This window comes from Engraulis encrasicolus, chromosome 22, assembly GCF_034702125.1.
Source record: "Engraulis encrasicolus isolate BLACKSEA-1 chromosome 22, IST_EnEncr_1.0, whole genome shotgun sequence".
In the NCBI taxonomy this organism is placed as follows: Eukaryota; Metazoa; Chordata; class Actinopteri; order Clupeiformes; family Engraulidae; genus Engraulis; species Engraulis encrasicolus.
Genome location: NC_085878.1, coordinates 17669006 through 17691556, shown reverse-complemented (window position 1 = coordinate 17691556; position 22551 = coordinate 17669006). Strand labels below are relative to the sequence as shown.

The 22551-nt window shown below is 44.3% G+C and overlaps 1 protein-coding gene across 1 annotated transcript in view; it reads right to left on the bottom strand.

Moving 5' to 3' along the window:
• Positions 1-18801, bottom strand: part of glg1b (golgi glycoprotein 1b) — a 65033-nt gene extending 46232 nt beyond the window's left edge. Inside the window, exons 1-2 of the mRNA XM_063188408.1 lie at positions 17990-18801; positions 849-878 (exon numbers count right to left, since the gene is read on the bottom strand). Coding sequence (XP_063044478.1) covers positions 849-878; positions 17990-18289 — 330 coding nt within the window. The 5' untranslated portion in view covers positions 18290-18801. The remainder of the gene's footprint in view (positions 1-848; positions 879-17989) is intronic.
• Between the last annotated feature and the right edge of the window lie 3750 nt (positions 18802-22551).

Sequence of the window (22551 nt, the reverse complement as noted above, 5' to 3'; positions counted from 1 at the left end):
ATAGCTATTACCCTCATAATCCTTCCTTGTTAGTTCCATCAGCCATATTGCTGCACTCAATAAATAAGTTATAATGGCCAACGAGGGGAGCAGTTTTTGTGTGCATAATGGTGAGGTGGAGGCTCTGTGATGTGAAGCTGAGTAGAGCTGTCGGCTCTGCCAAGTCATTATAGCCACAGACCTCATCACCTCCTCAGTCATTATCCCTTTTTATCTCCCGCAAGCTTGTGTCTAGATACGATTTATATGCATAAATTGCCACGATAAATGTTTGATACGTGTTAAAACTTCACTGCATGCATTAATAGTTGCAGTGTGAAAGCGGCATTTTATCCGGAGAAAGGTTGAGGGAGAAGAGTCCTCCATTTAATGTGGCTACAAGAGCAGTCATGGTTACTTTTGATAAGTGCATTGATATGGAAATGTTCAATTTTAGAAAGTTCATTCCCACCTTATCAGCCAATCAGAAAAGACAATTACATTGTTATAAATTGTGTCTGATTGGATTTTATCTTGCGATGCATTTTGTGTAATTAGTGACTTGTATCAGAGTCAGCATGTAGTTGTTAACAAGGCTGTGTGGAGCAACACAAAGGAACAATAGAATATCAAGAACTGACGAGATAACTTATAAAACAATAATTGAAAGACATGCTGGTGAAGAAAATATAGTTGATACAAGACAATGTACTATGAAATGTGTGTGGAGGATATGCATTAAGCACTAAAAAGGAGCCACTGAAAGACACAGGGGTTTGTCCCCACTGAGTATGAACAGGTCAACCGGTCATGGGAAACAATAAACTGGTATTGATTGGGTGCTTAAGTATAGAGATCTGGGCACTTACATGGTTGCAGTCCGACCCAATTTCTGTGTCCTGAAAGGAAAGAGAGAGAGAAAGAGAGACATGTGCGTTAGAAATGTGACAAGACATCAGGAGTTGTAATAATGATCATGAGGCAAGCAAGAGAAATCCCTCCTCATTCTACTGACAAGCGATAAGGAAGGGCTGGGGGAACTGCAAAACAGCTGAGAAATGCAGACTGAGTGAGAGAGAGAGACGAAAAAAGAATGAGATCGCGAATGAAAAAATAGAAGTCTGTGTGAGAGAAATGATGAGGGAGAGATAGAAAAGATGAGGGGGGGAGAGAGAGAGAGAGAGAGAGAGAGAGAGAGAGAGAGAGAGAGAGAGAGAGAGAGAGAGAGAGAGAGAGGGAGAGAGAGAAAAGAGAGAATGAATGAGTGAGAGTGTCAGGAGGTGAGGGACACTCGACTCGGGACATAAAAATAGCACATCCACAAAACAGCCTATTATTTTCCAATTTCTCCCCATTCCACGTAAAACAAGGATGCGTTTAACGATTCGCCGCAGAGGCCATAAACTAATGGACAGGTCTTTTTTGCCTCACAGCACAACCCACACTGCAGTGTTCCCGCCCTGCTTACAGGGGCTCCGCGTTACCTCAGTTCATTGCTCACAGACTGCACTCCATTGCACATGAAATGAGAATGGCTTCATATTCAGCACAGCTATGCAGCGTGACCCCCGACATCATTGTTCACATATGTGGCATTACACACATCTTCCCCACCAGATACAACGCCAGTGTTTTTATAGCGCTACAGTGATCTCCATGAGGGCACAACAGGATGGGGCCCGACTATAAAATGGCCTGTAGCCTATATAATGTACCACTCGGCTGTCTGGTGGGAAATGTCATTGGGCTTGGAGACGATCACACGAAATCCTCATTTTCTAACGCAGCCGAGCACCACACACACACTCCGTTACATCATCATTATGCGCCCATTACACAAGGGCTATCGTATGAGTCACCGGGCGGTGGGGGCAGGTGGAGGTGGAGGACGGACTGAGACAAGATACAGAGCACATCATCTAAACAAAAATCAGATATAATCAGAGGTTACCTTTATCCAGCTGAAGGCATCTGGATATTGTTTTCAGTTTAGCTAAAATGGGCAAAGACATCTGCTAAGTACATGACATCTCAATCTAACTCTAGTCTAAAAAACGCTCATTGTTCCATGATTTTTGATGAATTAGCTTCATCAGTAACAACCTGCTTATCAACTCAAATCAAATGGAAATCAACCAACAAACAAAAAAAGACAAAATAGCTGCAAGACAAATTTATTCCTAAGCCTTAATTAATTCAAAGGCCGTAATTTATGCACCGTTCAACAACACCTTCCCTGTTCTCATGCTAATAATATGAGTGCCTTAGACACAGCTTCTCCAGACAATTTCATTATTCCTACGCACAAACTCTTGCTGGTAGCAGTTCCTAATTGTGTTAAGCATGCAAGCTAGGCCTCTTGCTAGTTCCCTGCATGGAACAAAATCACATTTTATGCGATTTCTTCACTTCCCACAATGATAGAATATGTTTATGTTGTTCATTCAATATATTCCAGAAGTCATTTAATTAGCCTGGTCAGTAATATCTACCCTCATTAGAACAGAGTGACGCATACGATTCAGAAAAGTCTTAAAATAGAAAGCTGTATGACGACACGCGATATGAATGAATGACTGAGAAGATCACAAGAGACAAGCACACACCCAGAATTCCCCCAAATCCTCCACACATTTCAAATTCCCACCTCGGCCACCTGCGAGGCACATAATGACGCCATCATTACCCTTGACAAGAGTCAAACGCTCTAAACGCCAGTAATTGATCTTCTCCCTCTGAAGCGGCTGTGGAGAATGAGACAGCTGGCAGTGAGCAACGAGCTCATACAGCCTGTAGGATATCTTGTCGACACACGTGCACTTATTATTTCCCAAATGAAAGTGGACTGAACGGCTTTAAAAAGCCTAACTTGATAGCCCCTTCTGCTGATGTCTGAACATGGTTATGTTACATCCAGAGGCAGGAAATTTTGTTCTGCAAAAAGTCACGTTTTTGACAAGTGACCTGTTCCTACAGGGACACGTTCCTAATCGTACACATCTAAGCCTCCTGCTCAGTCACAGTTTCAGTTACCTGCATTAATACAAGACAAGGATCAGGGCACGCTTAGCAAGCAGCCATGCCAAAAAAGGTAAAGGAGCACTCGCTTTTGTCATAGAAGGAAGGAAGGAGCTGGGAGAGATTCGGCTGTCCCTCCGTGTCCAGACATGAAAGAAAACCAAGCAGCCTGGAGGGCCGACAGGGTAACACAGTCACATGGAGGCTACTTCACAGCACACAGCACCAGGCCACGCCAGTCAACCACACCTCAGGCCAAAGACATTTCTGTGCTTCAGAGTGTTTGCAAGGAAATGTTGACCGTTCCAACTTTTTTGCAGCAGCAGCACTCGACAACTAGGCTACTTCTGTGCAATACTTGACTCATGTCAAGAAAAGAGTCTCCTGGTTCCATACCCTACCAGTTCAGTCAGCAAAAGGCAGAGCACAATTTCCACTTGAACAGGCAAGGCAGCAGATATTCGGGTACAGCAGGCAGCACAACAGAGATGTGTTTGATTCTGCATGACCTCCTACACAGCCGCCTAGGGCTCGCTGTGTGGGCCCAACAGCACTGATACATGAATGGATGGAGCTGAAAAGAGCCCTGGGGGTGTTCAGTGCAGGGGGGTTTGGTTGCACAACATAAATCAGACCTTGACCACCACCTGCCTACGGTACCCATCTACCTACAGCACCTCTCTCCATCATAACACTGCCAGCTAGCTCCATCCACTACACACAAAACACACACACACGTAGGCGCCAACATGCATACACACACACTCACTCACTCTGAAAATGTCACTGGGCTTCGCTCCCATCATGCAAATGAGATGGCGTTGGCTTCCTGAGCCCATCTGTTGTAGAATTATGCACTGCTGCCTCCCTTCTCTATCCTGCTACTCCTCGCCTTTCTTCGCAGACCCCTTCTCAGTCCCCTTCCATTCCCTCTTTCCTCTCCTCTTCCCTCCTGCCATGTGTCCTCCTAACCTCTCCCCCTTCCTTATTAGCGCTACTGCTGCTTCTTGCTGTAATCAAGCAGACCCATGCTGCTGTGGAGCCTGGCTATACCCCTAATCACCGCTTCACCAAATACAAGGCATACTAAACAGGCCCACCACTGGTCAACACAAATGGGCTCCTTATAAAGCCTTTGAGTAGTGACCTGGGTGTATTACACGGCGGCAGGCTTGCAGCAGGACACGCGCAAACGCTTTGCCATGCGAATATTATGCCAATTTTGTGTGTGTTTGTGAGGGGGCAAATTTCCAAGTTGAAATCGTGGTAGAGTCAAACAATGGTGAAAAACATTAACAAGAGCCCTGTTGGCTATCTGCCCCCTAGATGATACCTCCAGTCTCGCGCAAAGTGCGCCAGTTGTGCTGAAGCAAGTATGTATGTGCACTCACTCAGTCACACACAGCAAACATGTCCCCAGCCTTAAGCCCAATTTATGCTTTTGATGCATAGACTCTGCAGCCGTCAAATCTGTGTCTGCTGTGCGCGACCATGCCTGCCGCACAGAGGCTTTTACGCGCGTGGACGTGCACCTAAAAAAAAAAATCCTAACTAGGCGACGGACCAACGCTAACCTCACAGACAAAAGGCGTTGTGATGGGTCGTCTCAGCTACTTCCTTCTTCTCATGGCAGCACAGTGTCAGAAGTTTGCGAGAGCAAACCTGTCAATATGCTGTTAACATATTGACATTACATACATTAACACATTGCACACATTGCACACGTGCATTTTCTGCACGTAAAAATGGACTTGGTATTTCAAATAATGATACAAGTACATTGCCTTTGCAGTTTGTGGAAAAATACTAAAACTAACTGATCTAGAAAGCAACAACAGCTGCAGCTCTTGCAATCTAGTGAAGGGGCACGCGACATGAGACCTTGTGCGCAGATCCATAACAGCAAAACTCTGAGGTGCCCTTAATTATCAATGTGGGTGAACAACCACTTCAAATAACGAGTGCTTTTGCAAACATCTGTATTCAGACAGGCGTATTTGCATAACCACAGCAAGGTTACTATTCAAAAGTGTACGAAAAGCTTACATTGTCCAGGCTACTCAAGATTCTACTACTCAGCATCCTCAATTCCCCAAACAAATATTTAATTATGATGTTTAGGTCTAGCCCAGTGTTTCTCAACAGGGGTGCCGCGGAAACGTGGCTGATAAATAAATTATGTAATATGTATATTTGTCTAAATTGATAAGTTAATGCTATTGTGTCAATGTGTTACTTTTCTAAGCTTTTGTGGTATCGGATGCAATGCCATGTTACGGCTTGTTGGTTTGGGGTGCCTTGAAATTTTTCATGAATTGAAAGGGTGCCTCGCCTAAAAAAATGTTGGGAAACACCGGTCTAACCAACCTTTGTCAGGTAACGTGGTTTCTTCAAATAATGAAAAAGACAGTGTGTAAGATTTTTTTGGGTGAATGATACACACCACTCAGATCCATCCCTTTCCCTTTTCCTTTCCCTTTACAGGTTTGCATTTCCACGTCTATCAAAAAGCAGTCTTGATTTCATTCTGTTTGGAGACGGCATCGAGATGACTGATGGCCCTTAACTCATCCGGACATCTCATCAATTCAAGAACAGCATAAACACCTTTAAAGACAAATAGACAGCTGGAAAGTGCTAACAGGCAGAATATTCTTAAAGCGTCCGTTGACGTAGTGGTGATTTATGCCACCATCACAAGGACCCTGCCCAACAGAATGCTGCTATGCTATGCAGCCCTGACAAAATGGTCATGAGTATTTATTACAGCTCTTGTCGGCTGATTGGGTTAATTGGCTAATCCTTCCTTGAGAGGGAAATACCCAAGAGAAGCCAGAAATACCCAAGAGATCTTGGTGCCTGTGTCCGGGCAGGCAAGTGGCCCTTTTCACACCGGCCGTTGGACATGGGAGTTGAAGATCTAAAGTGACAGACACACTTGAGCAAACGGCGGCTACTGATGGCAAACACACTCTTTATTTGTGCAGGCAAACACAACTGAAATGGCACACCAGCCGTCCAGGGGGGCTTAACCACACACAGCTGCTGGCCCGCACGGAGCGACTTGGGGAGTCTCCCGTGGGGGCCTGGACACTGGCAGCTCGCCGCAAAAAGACCTCTGAGGCTTTGGACCACACTTCCCAGGCCAGACCCCCCCATTCCCCCCTAGTCTCACTCACACATGGAAACAACGGCTACCCAACACAATGGGAAGAGCGAGAAAATCCACTGAGGGACTGAGTGCGAAAAAATCTCTGCCAAAAGCAAGAAGACGCACACTCCCCTTCTTTCCTCTTCACATGCACACACGCGAGCATGCACACACACGCGCACGCACACACCTTATTCCCTCTCCGCTTGCCTCGTTTCTGTAGCTACTAAGGCCGGTTAATGCTATTTTCATGCAGTTTTGGATTTGACAAGAGCTTTTCACAGGCATATAAAAAAACGCTGTGAAAAAAAACGCATCCCGTGCTCCAGTAACGTATGACGCTCCAAACACTGATGCAGGGGATTTGTCAAGCGAGTCTAGGCAGCTCGGCTCAGCTCAGCCCAGCTCATCAGCCCCTCCGCCCAGCCACACTGGCCAGCCACTCTGCTCTGCTTGTCTACCCCCCAAAAGGCCCCAGAGAGACGCACAGCTGCAACTGAGAGCTGGCAAGCAGCGTGACGTCTCAGATTTGAACCGAATAAAGCCAAACATGCCAGGAAGCCCCCCTTATAAATGTAGGAGACCCATTTGATCATCCCCAAAAGACCATGGCTGGATGTTTTTCTTTGAGCGAATAACAGGATATCAACATCGTAGCAGGGGAGCGTCACAGGAAATCGCAGCTTAGGTCGCAGCAAAGTGGAAAATTACCGCTGCTGGGGACCTAATATCACAGGCTTGGCCTGATCTGGGTCTTTTTGAGACACAATACTGTATAGGATGTAGGCTACAACCCAAATAATGGAGACACGCCAACCTTTGAAATGATTGGCCAGTCTGTTTCTCTAGGTGAATTATTACCCTCATTCTTATAGTGAGATTGTTGCATGGGTTCCAAATTTGGAAAGGACATTTAAGGAGTATTCTCACACGCAGAGCCACACACCACAATAGATCCCCCAAATTCTCAAAGCATAAAAGAAACATGCAGGATGCTGACACAGCGTGTTGTGTTGCCATGTTTTCCCACTTTAGTGCACAACTCCCTCACTTCATACAAACACGTCCTCTTTTCGTTCACACCATCTGCTTGAGGGCTGCTGTAGCTGCATGCTAAATCGTGCCAAAAAGGCGGCCTCCTTTTTTCCAGGATGGAGGGATTCCACAAAGTGGACGAGATTCAGGACACACCCACCTGGACCAATCAGCAGTGGGGAGAGTAGCAGAGGACCACACCTTTAAAAAATAATGACTGGGGGAGAGGGGGCCTCAGAGTAGACTATCTGCCTAAAGCATCATGAGTGCCACAGGCTGATGCTTAATTGCCAACCCCTACAGGTGTGGGAGCAAAGCACGTGGACGTGCGGTGCAGCATCCCATGAGGTGGCGCTTATGGAGACAGCCATCTTTTGAATTATTAACACATGCGCGGCACTGTTGATATGCAAGGTCCTTCATCCATAAACTAGCTTAGTTCTACCCTATAGGAAAAAAGGCCTCTTTCCCGCCAAGCTATTAAGAAACTCGTATAATAAGACCAATTAATCAGCAATGCATGCTCCACTCCATTAGCGGAGGAAGCCCGCTGAATATTTCAAAGTTGTCGCCTGAAAGACTTCAATGACTTTCCCCTTCAACACTTCTGAGTGGGATGGGGCGGGGGGGGAGAGAACACTGCTGGCGATTAGATGCCGTACCATCACTTAAAAGCACCACACCCATGGAGATGGTCAATGTTGTGGAAACAAAGCAGCGAGCCTTGAGCCAAAACATTCCTCTAGTGTTCTGCTTTAGCGCTCATTCAGAGTAGTAAGAAGAAACCAGGGTGGAGAAGAGGAAAGAAAAGAGATGCACGTTGTGTAAAGACGGAACATTCACTACTATAGAGAACTGCAAGATGAGAGTACATTCTTGGAATTCATTAAAGCTTCACGTTTCTTTCCTCAAAAGGCAAACTTACTTCCGGTAGCACAGTATGCATGATGAGGTCTTTCCATTTGGTCTAACATATAGCCCACTCTCTCTTGTTTTTCAGCCCCTTGGGGACGTTTACATGGAGAAGGCTAGGCAAGACAGTGCTCAATGCTTGCCCAAATCAAGCAAAAAAACAAAAAATGCAGGCACAGCACTCTGCCACTACAAATGAACTTGTCTTGGACAACTCCCTCTGGACTGCTGTTTTTATATCTGAAACCTACAGAGCTAAACAAAGGAGCAGAAAGGTAGAACAGGGGCGGGTATGGTATATACATCCCCCTCCTTCTCTAAAACTGAAAAGTTAACATTTCATTAGTGATTATGTGGTCACGTGGAATCAGAGTAAAACGGGATGCAAGCGAGGCTGCCTTGAAATTAGACTCCCCCATTTGAAAGGGTAATATGTGCCACTCGAGCGCAAAGGAATCGACCCGTGCCTCAAAAGGTAATTAAGAGTCAGAAATCGTTTGCGTGCTGGTAACGGTTTTATCTGACCGTCCCAATAAAGGTGCAGCGTGTCAGGAGAGACCCCTTTCTCAGCAGCTTGAGCAAAAGCTTAGACTTGGGGTGGAACAGCAGCAACTGGAACGAAGCTATGCATTGCAAACACAACTAGAGGCTAAACGGGAGAGAGAGAGAGAGAGAGAGAGAGAGCGAGAGAGAGAGAGAGACAGAGAGAGAAAGAAGGCAAGAAAGAAAGAAAGAAAGAAAGACAGAAAAAGAGAGCGAGAGAGAGAGAGAGAGAAAGAAAGAAAGAAAGAAAGAAAGAAAGAAAGAAAGAAAGAAAGAAAGAAAGAAAGAAAGAAAGAAAGAGAGTGAGCGCGCTAGAGAGCGCAAGATAACGAAAAATGTTTAATTAACAGCAGCGGTGGAGACAAATGAGAATTCGAAGGAAGGTAAGAGGCACAGAGCCCTTAATGTGTGTGGGGAGCGGAGCCCGATCTAACCTTGCAGTATCAAGTGAAATCCATACCACACGTCAATAAGAGCTGACCAGAAGACTGAGACGCGAGTGAGTATGCCTGGCTAAAAGAGATATGCCTTCATCACACTGACCTCCAAAATTAAATGTCTGTCTCTCAACTCTCAACAGCATCCTCTCTGATGACAGAAGATTGACGGCAGGTAGGCGCTTGCTTCGAAAGAATGATGTACAACCAAGAAGGCCTATTGCCTGGAAGACTTCAGTATTGCCCAAGTCTTGATAATGCCTCATTCTAACATGTGCTTCGTCATCGCTGGTGAGATGCAATACTTTAAATGCCAACTGTGCTGGGTAATGATGTATAATCTTAGCATCCACTGAGGTAATTCAGTCCTACTGCAGCTCAACTCTGTCATTTCTGTCCTTGACGATAAAAACTTTGAAGGTTGGCAAAACACTAGTCACCTACGATTTTGGTGTCTCAGTGAGAGACTTGGCTTTTTTCATCTTTACTGTGCTGAGATTGAGATGGATCTTTGGCAGCCCATGCTGAGTGGGAGGCCTTATCTGGCGCGGCCCCATAAAACCATCAATCCTTGGGTGCGAGGAGGGGAGCGCTGCGACCGCAAGATAACACAGACGTATCACAACACCAGCAAACTGCATCTTTATCCTAAAGTACCCTTTCACTGAAGGCTGCATACATCAGTAGACCTAGTAGGGAACCAACACATGGGGCCCTCTGATTACGGGCGAACTAGGCTACACATGCGCTGACAATGCCAACAGGTTCATTCCAGAATTTGGAGGAAAACTGGGAAAGATTAGGAAGAAGAAAGATTTCAGTTTCCTGAATCACAACAAACCTACCTTTAGTCTAATTGGGGGGGAAGCAAGACAATTTTGTACTTTGGACTTAATTTAGATGCTGTTAAAGTCAATTGTGGGGATATACCTCAACAGCAAAGGGCACAATTAACTCCTGTTTCCTAATTCTGCATTTTCTCTTTTTTTTTACTCAAAAATGGAACGACACACTGAGACATCACAGTGGAGCTTACAAATGAAAGCTAAGAGCTTTTTATCAAAGCTACTGTTCCTCTTCACATGGTTAACACAGGCCTCTGAGTGACAGCGCTCCCAAACATTGCCCAGCGCGTCACATCTCAATTTTTCCTCCAACGTGATTAACAAGCGCATTATATTTCAAAGAGACACTGTAAGGCCTTACACCCTAACCTCATTTCACACCTTCTGTGGACTCCTACGCAAAGCCAGAGAGGGCTTGTAATCATGCAAATGCATATGATGGCAGGCAGCAGTCTGCACACATTGTGCTTTAAACCTGCTGTCAGCCAGCGTGGATGTCTTAAGCCAGACAGCGATAAAACAATGTTCCTCCTTGCTTTCCCTTTTTGTGGCTGCCACGCCTTCGTTAAGTCAGATGGCGATGTCAGAGCCCGCTCGTCACTCAAGTTTACAGGCGGCAATCAAACTCAAGAGCGGAAATGACAACAGCAAAACATTTATAAATCATTCACAGACATCGGCCTGTTACACCTGTACCCTATCAGCCAAACGCAGCAGCAGACAACATGAAGCGTTGAAGAGGCAAAGTTAGGGCTCCTTTTCTTTCTCACAGTGCAATTGGATGGTTGGTTTATTTCCTTTTTCGCCTCCATGTTAGGATAGCCTACCTGCCCATCTGCCAAGAACAGATGAAACTCCAAAACAGTTGGAGTACCATAAAAAATTCAAAGCTTAAAAGACCAGAATTGCATTCAACTAAGCACTCTGCTACGAGTTTAAGACTCAGGCTGTCCCACAAATGTGTGTCTGTCTCATAGCCCTTGCTCCACCCTTGGAGCCAGTCACACAGCACACAGCCCTCACAAGGCTCACAGCAGCCCCAGCAGGAGCGGGTGGGAAGCCAAAAAGACGCTCGCAACGCCAAGATGACACATCAACATTCTCTGCCACGAGCACAAAGCAACCCCCATTACAGGAAGTGGAGAGAGAAAGAGAAAGAGAGGGACCCAGAGAGAGAGAGAACGACGGACAGAGGGAGCGCCGCCTTGGCTGACCACTTAGTGTTCCTAACAGAGCCAGACATGCTCCTCCGCAGCAGTAACATCGCTTTTTTTGAAACATGTTGCCACGAGGCGAGACGACAAGGGCCAGGGTAAAAAGGATTACAGAGGTGTGCCAGCCAGCTGATATCACTAAACACCCCCACCCCACCTGCCCCCAACACCCACCGACACATACACACCCCTCCCTTTTCTGATCCAGAACAACCTGCTGTCAGGAAAATTACAAAAGAAAGGCTTTTTATGACCGGGGATCACTCACTCTGCTCTGCTCTGCCTGCCTGCCTGCCTGTGTCCCTACCGCGTGGTGACTGATTCCAGTACCTGCTGTTTATCAAACAACCCTGGCTCGCCTCGCAGCTCCCTTGTCATTCAGACACAATGGTGATGGGTGTGTGCGGCACAGTAAAGCGAAAGGTTATCGGCGGTGGCCGATAAACACAGCAGATCCTTCTATTTGTCAGCTCATGAATATCTCCTCCCTTATATGAAGCTACCTAGCCATCCTGACCAGCTGAACCAGCCACCCCCCTACACGGTTACACCTCCCCCCAGCCACCACACACCAGCAGGCACATCAGTCACAGCCTTCATGTGGAGGGTGACGTTGGATGGTGACAACACCCTAGTGACAACTACTGGTCCACTGGAGAGGGGACCTGCTCAAAATGCAAATGGGAGGGAGGGATGGAGATGGGGAGATGGGGAGATGGAGGGATGGAGAATGATGGAGAATGAGAGAGAGAGAGAGACAGAGAGAGGGGTGCCCCTGCTGCCAGACACTGACACAGCACAGCTGCGTCTCAAGCTGCTACTCTCCCCTGCTGCCCCCCTGGCCAGAGAGGGGCCAATCTACTGACTATCTGCCCTGGAGGATGCAGAGAGCCAGAGAGAGAGATTTATAGATGCCATTTCCCTCTTCAGAAGGCCACAGCTGTTTTGGAGCCCTGCTAAAAGTAATTATTCTAATCATTAGAGCCTCAAAGCCCAAATCGCAAGAGTCCCCCCAATTTAAATAAATGGCTAACTTCCAAACACTATAGCGCAATAATTAAAATGGAGCGCTTACTGAAGAATACCAGAATGGCAGACTGGAGGTTTTCGCCCTTAAACATCAGCAAAATTCTTATCGGGTGAATAGAATTTCCCTAGTGGTAAAAACCTAGCCTGTTTTTGGCAATCATCAACATTTGAGGATAAAAATAATTTAAAAGCTTATTAGCCATGTTCCTGATATCACATGCTGCCCGTATGCTTTATTTGTGACTCATATTTTTTAAGGGCGAGGGTACGGTTGGAATTGGAGATAAGGGATCAACTTTGAACTGCATAATGAGTAAAAAGACACCGGATTGGCATTCTCTTATTCCCAGCACACACTAATGTATAGTTTGTGTATTAAAGGCCTTCAAGTCTGGGTGCCATTTTTTGAAACAACCACTTTCCAGTTCCTTTTACAGTCTTTGTTGTGTGGACTGGACCAAAGGAAATTGGAATTTTCACGGCTCCGTTTCTCTGAACTTCCCATCCAAAAAATGTTTTCAAACAAAGGGGAAAAACCAGACACAGGAAAAGCAACAGCCACAGTAAACAAGGATTTCTGCACTCATGACGAAAAAACTTTCTTAAAAAAATAGAAAAAAGGAAGGAAGGAGTACAAAAAAAAGACACACAAAGAAAGGAAAAGTGGCCATGGGATCATTAGCTGGTCGTGGTACCAGAAAGCCCTAACCGAATCCCTTTGCCAGCTACTGAGAACATCTTCCGTTTCCCTGAAGGTCCTGTTTGAAATTAATCCACAGCAGAGAACTGTGTGCAACGGCATACCCCTCTTTGAACACGATAGACCACTCAATGAGCAGACACTCAATACACTTTATCTGTCAGCTCCTTCAATGCCTGACAGGATTCACAAACGGGCGGATCACAAAGGTAATTTTTGCGCCGATGAAATGAGTAACACCTACAGTAGGCTAACTGCACCACAGATAAGAGTGGAGGAGAAGGAGGAGGAGGAAGACGCGAGGCTAGACTTCACTAAATGGGTCATGAGACTTATCAGTACACATAATAGGCCTCTCTTCTGACAGAGTTGTCTCAATTGTCCCTGAGGTGCATGAAATTAGCTGCCCAAGGGGGAAAGGGAAGGGAGTCAAGGGAGAGAGAGAGGGGGGGGGGGGAGGAAGCTCCTTTCTTGCCTTCTCGTAATGAGAGGCATACGGCGCGGCATTACAAGAGCAGGAGTGACAGACAGAGAAAGGGATTCGGTGTGTGGCCTGGCTGGCCACTGGGCTGCTGGACCCTGCCTTGTGGGCAGCACAGCGGGGCCACGTGAGGTGACCTTATGACTCCAGGGCTAAGCAGAGGAGGAAGGATTAACGGCAGTCTGCAGACAGCCACCTCACATTCAGTTGCGTGTTCTTCTCCTTAACCAAGCTGATGAGCACCTCAAGACCAAGCTCAGTCTAAAATGCTTGCTGATCTAAGACTTTTTCAGGTTAATTGTTTTTTGCCCCTCTGGGATGACTGACCTTTGCACTTTGCATATTCATGGGTTATAACTTGATGTGCCTAAACAAGAACTTAGATTCAAGAGTGCATGGTTTATGAACGTTCTGAACTCTGTTTGCATTGGCTTGCTTTCACAACCAACTCTTCAGCATTTTAAATCACGGGAGTCACTCTGCCTACAACCAAAGCCATCAATCCCTATTCACATGATCTGTTCTTTGCATTGACAGTGTTTCCCACAGAAATTTTGGAAACTATGGGGGCAGCAGGGATTTTTTTTTTCGGGGGGGGGGGGTCTTCTCACGCAGGCCTTTGGGGGGGGGTGTATTCACACAGCGTGAATGCAAAACGGCAAAAACAATGAGTACAGTGTGACATTGGCGCATGGAGCAACTATAGGCCTGGGCCAACATTTCAGCCATTTATATTTTGAGAAATAAGGCTACCCATTTTACCCATTACATGTATAATAGTAGTACATTGTCATTGTCAAAAAATGCAGTACAGTGAATCATTTCTGTTTACAACACAGTTTCATTTGTCCCTCATACAGGGGTCTATATAATGAAAACAATAATAAAACAAAATAGGAGCAGAGATAAGAATTTAAGATCACTGTGTGTAACGCATAGACAAAAAGGGTCTAAGAGGGTAGGCTATGCCTTTTCCCCCACACACATAGGCGTACACATTCTACATGAGGGGTGCTGGTCACAGGGCCAGTTCAAAATTCCTTCCATTAAAAGGGCTGAACAACATATTACACATTTATGTCTATATTCACATTCATTACACATTCATTTCTACATTGTATATGCAGCCCGATGTCTCCTCTGCTGCGTCAATGAAGGCCTGTCACATTACAACTGTAAAACAAAGCCTGGGGAGTGTTAGTAAACTCATCCCAACTGTCCCTCCTCTGAAGTTTTTTTTTATATTGCTCCCAAACCCAGGGACGCAGGAACTCATTTTGACCAGGGGGTGCTGTGGTCGGCGGACGGTCTGGGAGTCCTCTCCCAGAAAAAAAAACTTGTTTTTTAGATGCAATTTCCTGCACTCTAATCAATTTTAGGATGAAGAATGGCGAATCCCATCTGACTAACTTCTTCATGTTTTATGTAGCCTAACCAAGGATGACTAGATTTTACCTTTTTTTTTGTTTAACATTTCACTTCAAAATTATTAAGTTCTTCTTGCGGAAGGGAAACGCGCACCTAATGTGGAGGTGAGGGCGTGTTCAAGAGCAAATCGCGCTACCGTGACAGTTTCTCTCTTCTCCATGGGCAGTCTACAATGTGTGAAATTAGTAGAACTAAATGACTAGGCTATGCGATGCACTTGTGAGAGGTGACCGGGCTTTCAAACAATTTAGATTGTCTTGCAATTGCGACTGTGTATCTCAAGATGCATACGATCAGGACAACTGCCCTGTCTCCCCGCCCGCGCACAAAACACGCACGACCACAGACCTGTAGGTCTGTGCGCACGACACACAGACAGGCATACTGCTTCCCGTATGTGATTACACTCTGACGGCCAAAGAGTTTGTGCTGTGATCGGCGAGAGAAGTAGGCTAAGCGCCAAAGCAGCTCGTGCCATTGCTGGCTATTGATACAGGGAGAGTGTAAAAGCCACCTTTAGTTTGCATTTGACGTAGGCCATAGGCTAAACGGTGGTCAAATCAGCAGCAAGAGGCAAAAGGAACAAATCGCCACCACTACAAAAGTTCAAAACAATCTAACAATAGAACAGCCATTTCACACCGCGGCAATTCAACGTTGGCAACGGTTGATAGACAAGCCACGCACAACATCGGCTGTGCTACAGATTCACCCCCATAGCAAACTCCGAGGCTAAGATAGCCTAGACTTCACCAGCAATAGGCAAGACCTAGCCTACCAATGTGCTACTACGAATCCAATCTCCACGGCAAGGAATAAAAGCCACTTCTTACCTGACACGATGCACAATTTTGGTGACATTCCCTTCTCCCGTCGCACTTTAAATTCACCTAATTCCTTGCTTGGTCCGTGTTTGATCACCACAGTGATGAGACTTCTCTACACAACAAGTTAGCTCCTCCAATGGGTGTATGTTGATGCATGCCCAAGCCAACATATCGCTGTTAATACCACATTTATTACTACCTTGACACCACAAGCTAAACAAAACAAACATCGCTCCCGCGTCACTGGCTGCACCGTTCTACACCACTGTTCCGGTCTGGTTGGGGTCTAAAAATCACTCATTTCAAACCAAAATTGCATTCACATTTCAAACTACTTATAAGTATTAAAAAAGTAGAAAATATTCATATTTTGTGTTTCTATTTTAGAATAATAATGAGGGAAAAAAAAACTATGTCTGAATTTAGGGTAGGCGGCCTAATACACAAGTGATGCAGTAGGTAGAAAGGCTATGATGCAGCTGCGTCTGTTGTCCAGCGACCCCGTGCACCCCACTTCCTGTGTCCCTGCCCAAACCCAAGTTAACTATAACAGCTTGACTAGGCTTTTGATCCCCTGTCTTTCAAGCACTTTGTGGTTTTCTCTATAGGATGTATTTACTCCAGGAGGAAAATGCGAAGGAAATCGTAATTCGTTTTAACAAAAACGGAAATCGTTTAAAAAAAAAAAAAAAAAAAAAAAAGTAAATTTTTTTTTTTTTTTTTTTTTTTTTTTTTTTTTACATTTTCGTAAACTATGGCGGCCAAATTTAAACTATGGCGGGCCGCCATAGTTTCCTCAATGTATGGGAAACACTGATTGACCCATCTTGCCAGCACCAAGACAGAACAGTTGGGTGGTAACTTACAACTATATGTCCAACGTTAAAAGAAAATAATCTCTGTCCACTTCATTTTCCAAAAGGCGGTCAAGGAAGTGTAGGGGGTACTTCCTACAGCATGACCTTGTCTGACCACAAGTCTCACTGTGACTTGGCATCATCCCAGGTTTGTTTGAGGGCAGCAAAATAGAGGCACCTGTACACAGGCTGCTTCAATCACAGGACAGCTAAAAACAACACCCCATGTATGAGATGGGAGCTAGGGTGCCATGGCAACGAGTCAACAAAAATGCTTCTTTCAGTGCAACACTTCCTTTCTCGCAGCAGAGAAACTGGTCAGATAAGACCAGGCTTGTATTTGAGACGGTCATTGCAATCTAATAACGAGGAAGAGACCCAGCAGCCCCACTGCCCCCACTCCCACAGAATTAGGCTCAGCTGGGGCCAGACAGACATAAGCCTTGCAGTTACCACTCCTGCTCATGAATACCACCAATCTCACAAAAAAACGCACCAAATGGACTGCAAACATTATGGACAATATACAGTCCACAAGGCACGGCACGTTGTTACAGAACAGCATGCAATCGAAGTGCATGCTGTGGTACAATCTTAAATTCATTCATTGCCTCTCAAAAAGATAACAACGCAATCCAATGAATGTCACCAAATAAGAACCCCTTATGTTAGACAGTCATAATCGTCATGAGATGAAAGGGATAAAGCAATGTATTTAAAGCAAAGGATACCAAAAGCAGTTTTAGTGATGCCAAAAAGGCAGCCAGCATCACAATTCATGATTATGTACACAAACACGTCACAGACTTGGGGGAAAAAAAACTGAGGTGGAGAGTCAAGTGAACCTATAACCTATGCAGAATCAACAATACTACTCTAAATGTGTATTTAACTCAATGTGTGGAACGCTTGTTCACACCACAACATTTGCTCATACATTTCGATAATGACAGAGATAGTAACGTCAGATGTGTGTTGTGCTGCAACTTTCTGGGAAAGTTATGCTAAATTACACACCCAAGCCAACAGCTGCACGGAACAAAGACTGTTGAAGCGTTTCAGTGCCGATCCAATGGAAAAATAACATATTTAAAATGTCATAAAACGTCCTAAACTGTGCCAACTTCACATTTGATGTTTACCCAAGTCTGGCTACATGTCGCATTAAGTTAAGCTTTCTCAGATAACCGAGAAACATCGTGCTGTCAAGTTTCAAGTGCCATGGGCATAGGCTGCAATACACATCTATCTGAAAAGAATATGACTCCATGAACTGCCAATGAAATGGTGTCCAAAGAAAGACAAAGCAGCAATTGCGCTTAGATTCACAAAGTTACCAAACCAGTAGAACTATGCTAGCTCACTGGTTAGAGCTAGCTTCTTGACTTGGCAAGTAAAGACATCCACTGGAGGTAGCTATGGTCGCTAATATTAACTTAGCTAGCTAGCAGTAGTTATTTCCTGTCATCCACGAGTACTGGCGCACCCATTGTTTTTCACAGACACGTAGCCTATGCAGCGGTTCTTTCTTACCTCTTTCCTATCCTGTAGACACTCCAACACAGCTAAATTGTTAGGCCAGTGTTTTTTCGGACAAAGCCGGGTAACATCCTCCCGGCAGGCCTCTTCATCGGCCAGCTTCCAACTGGTGCCCCTGCGAATCGATGAAGCCACTGCAGCAGCGGGATTCTTTGCACTTTTCTCGACTAGGTTTGGAATAACATCTCCGTTTACCCCACCATTGCTTTGCGATTTAAGTCCTTGGATAGAGCATATACATAATGACACGGACATCAATAGCAGGAGCAGCTGCACACGTCTACACGCCGCCATCTTCGGGTAAATTGTTACAGACAGAACTGTACAGCAGCGGAACGCCACTCCTGTTTAAACGCCTGCGTGCGCCTTGTGGGCAGTCTGGGTTATGGTCGTCTAGCGGTTAGTTCTAGATCTAGAAGGCTACAGACGGGTCGTAATCTGGGAAACGGAGGAACCTTTTCTTTTCGTCGTATGAAATATTATGCTTCACACATTTGATATTTTGCTATTATTACAGGTGTATGCTATTAGCCGTGGACTGTGATAAATAGTCTTGTGTAGCCCAATGTAATTTATGTTTGTGTAGTGCATCAAACTTAAAGAGTAGGCTACTCCTGAATGCAAAGACAGAAAGAGAGCAACCCATTTTTTGATCCACGTTATTCTTTTTTTTAATCATCGACAATGTACTGGCTGCGCGTGTCATTTGGCGAATAATTGCCTCCCCAGTATGTGGCACTTGGCGTGCATCTAAACTGCGCTCTTTAGTCCCTCCTGGAGTTCTGAAGGATCAAGTGCAGTTTTCCATTGCTAATGCCATGATGGGGCCAATGAAATCATAGTCTAGGCAATGGGTGAAAAAATCGCTCGCAAGGTGATAAAAGCATGAAACTTGGCACAAGTGTTCATTAGGACATGCTTATCAATTTCAGGGGTGGAGCCACCCAGAATTCAATGTTGCATAGCAACGGTTGCTAGGCAAAGCATTTTCCTTAGCAACCAGCATCACGGATAGAGTTTCTTAGCACTTTTGTGGTGTCATGATGTCTGTCCCTGTTCATTAAGACATGCTTATCAGTTTCAAGGGTGGAGCCACCCAGAATTCAATGTTTCATAGCAACGGTTGCTAGGCAAAGCATTTTCCTTAGCAACCAGCATCACGGATAGAGTTTCTTAGCACTTTTGTGGTGTCATTATGTCTGCCCTTGTTCATTAGGACATGCCTATCAGTTTCAGGGGTGGAGCCACTCAGAATTCAATGTTGCATAGCAATGGTTGCTATGCAAACCATTTTCCTTGGCAACCAGCATCACTGATAGTTTCTTAGCACTTTTGTGGTGTCATGATGTCTGAATCTAGAGTACTTGTCCTAATATCACTGCAATAATGGTTAAAGAGTTGATATACTTTCAATATTGGAGATAATTTCTTCTTTGTTATTCTTGCCATTCTATTCTTGTATTGTGCTCATCTAAATTAAAGAGAGTTTAAGTACTCATACAATTTTACAGTTGCTATTCCTGTGTATCCAAAGAAAAAGGCAATTGCCTGACAACATACCACATTTAGGAATTACACTTTCAAATTCCTGACAGTAAAACATACAATTCAGATAATAACCATAGACAATGCTTGCTTGGTTCACACCAGACCATACCACAAGTTAGATATGGTCTGTAGACCGCCTACTGATTTCTCATAGAGAGGAGTGGTGTGCGACTGCTAACAGCCATTTATTTGCTGTTATCATTAAGTGTTATCATTTGGTCTATATGTAGCCCATAGCCAATTGTGTCAGTTACTGTATATTGAAACAAACCTTCCGTTTGTCAAGTACTGTAATACACGTCATCATCTTTCCACCCCTCCCCACTTACTGATTGGCCCCCAAGATCTAGTTGCCTCGCTGAGGGATACAATCCATGCAAGCTTTTCAGACTGGAATGTGCAAAGCAACATGGGATTTCCCAGGCTAAGACAACACAACTGATACTGTGTAGGCAGCAGTGGCTTAAGCACTCATTCAAACCCAGATTCTTTGTTTTTGTCTAGATTCAGCCCATTAAGGTTAAGGTTAAGTAAGGATAAGGTTAATAAGAGTGTTTTCCACACCTTCATATATGGCTGAAGAGAGTTTGAGCCACAGGAACTGTCATTAACTGGCACAGAAAGATGACTGTAACAATGCGATGCCTAAGCACTTGGCAGTGAAATTGTATATTTTGTACAAATTGCAATAATCAGGTTAACCCTTTGAGGAGTACCATCACAAATATGTGATTAGAATTTTGCCCAAATTTTGAGTTCACATTATGATGTCATAATGTCTTTGCGAGATTTTTAACACAGACGTCTATAGGAGCTGTAGAGTGAAGAACCTCTAGAAACTCCTTACTCTTCAAAGGGTTTTAATGATAGAATGGTACGTCAGTAGGTTTTTGGATAGAGAAACAGTACAGCGCTTCCATTCCATTTGATAAAGGTTCAGTGTAAATACTGTAAGAATTAAGTTAAGGCAAGGATGTGAAACTCAGGTCAGGGGACCAAATTTGACCCACGGAACCACTTCGACCATTAGGCCCGCAAGATCTTTGCAAATTTACAGTTTGCCTACATACACCATCAATACATAGACAATGTGACTTGAAGGCAAAATTCAATCAGTCCGAGTTAGAGTGCTTTTATAAGTCCACAAAGCAAAATTGTGTTCATCACAAGAATTATGAGTGTGTCCAGACTAGTATAACAGCACATACATAGTTAGTTTTAAATTTGGATATTTGGAATATACAAAAAGTAATTATATATTAATACAGTAATAGGCAAACAGTACCCATGATTCTAACCAACTGCTAACTTGACAACTACTGGTTAAGAGAAAAACATTTCTTTGCATTTCATGACTATAATCTGCTGCTATTAAACCATATAATTTTAGACAGACTCCATTCATTTTGAAAACATGTTACAGTTGTCTAAATGATTAGTAACACATAATACATTTAGGATTTTATAATTAGGTCCTGGGTATGCATGTCAATAATCACTTTGTCATTTGACACAACACAGGCAAATTATGTTGTTCATGCAGGCATCTTTCTTTCCGAAGTTGTAATTTTTTGCTCTGAATGATCAGTATGCAGTAGCCACATGTAAAATGCTGTGAAATGAAGAGAGGCCTGACTTGAAGTGACACTTAAAGTCCCTCATTACTACAAATGTGTTCAAGAAGAACTTAAGTGAGAATAATATTCACATAATTGCAATGCTTTGTGGTTTCGAGAATGACACCAAAGGAGTCACAATGCCCCATTTGCTATAAAACCTTTGAATGTATTAATACAGTGATATAGCGAAGTCAAGATACATATATCATACCACAGAACTGATTAAAAACTGTGTTGTTGATGTTTGTTGCTCAGGAAAGTTCATTGATTATGAAAGGTCATAATCATACATATTGCAGTATTTGAAGCATTATGATGCATTATTTTAGGGATATTAGGGCAAGGAGTCAATATTTAGACATAACAACAAAATTGTTGGGAACGGTATTACTGATGCTAGTTGCTAATGAAGATGCTTTACCTAGAAACTGTTGCTAGGCAACATTGGATTTTGAGTGGCTCCACCCCTGATATTTAGTGATATTTGGGCAAGGAGTTAATATTTACACATCATAACACCACAGAATTGCTGGAAACTGTATTACTGATGCTGGTTGCTAAAGAAGATGCTTTACCTAGCAACGGTTGCTAGGCAACATTAATTTCTGAGTGGCTTCACCCCTGATATGAAGTAATATTAGGGCAAGGAGTCAATATTTAGACATCATAAAATCACAAAATTGCTGGGAACTGTACAACTGATGCTGGTTGCTGAGGAAGATGCTTTACCTAGCAACGGTTGCTAGGCAGCATTAAATTCTGAGTGGGTCCACCCCTGATATTAAGTAATATTAGGGCAAGGAGTCAATATGTAGACATCATAACACCACAAAATTGCTGGGAACTGTATTTCTGATGTTGGTTGCTAAGGAAGATGCTTCACCTAGCAACCGTTGCTAGGCAACACTGAATTCTGAGTGGCTCCACCCCTGAAATTAATAAGCATGTCCTAATGAACACTTGTGCCAAGTTTCACGCTTTTATCACCTTCCGAGCGATTCTCCCATTATATTGCACCCATTGCCTAGTCCGGTGTTTCTCAACAGGGGTGCAGGGGCACCCTGGGGTGCCGCGGAAACGTGGCTGATAAATCAATTATGTAATATAATACATATTTGTCTAAATTGATAAGTTAATGCTAGTCAGTGGAATCTTTCATCTGCCATTTAAGCACAATAAAGTAAATATAGGTCGCCCCAGTCAGCTGCAACTTCAAACGTAGGTCGTGTGACGTTTCCAAATGTGTTACTTTTCTAAGCTTGTGTGGTATCGGATGCGATGCTATGTTACGGCTTGTTGGTTTGGGGTGCCTTGACATTTTTCATGAATTGAAAGGGTGCCTCGCCTTAAAAAAGGTTGAGAAACACTGGTCTAGACTATCTTGGGTCA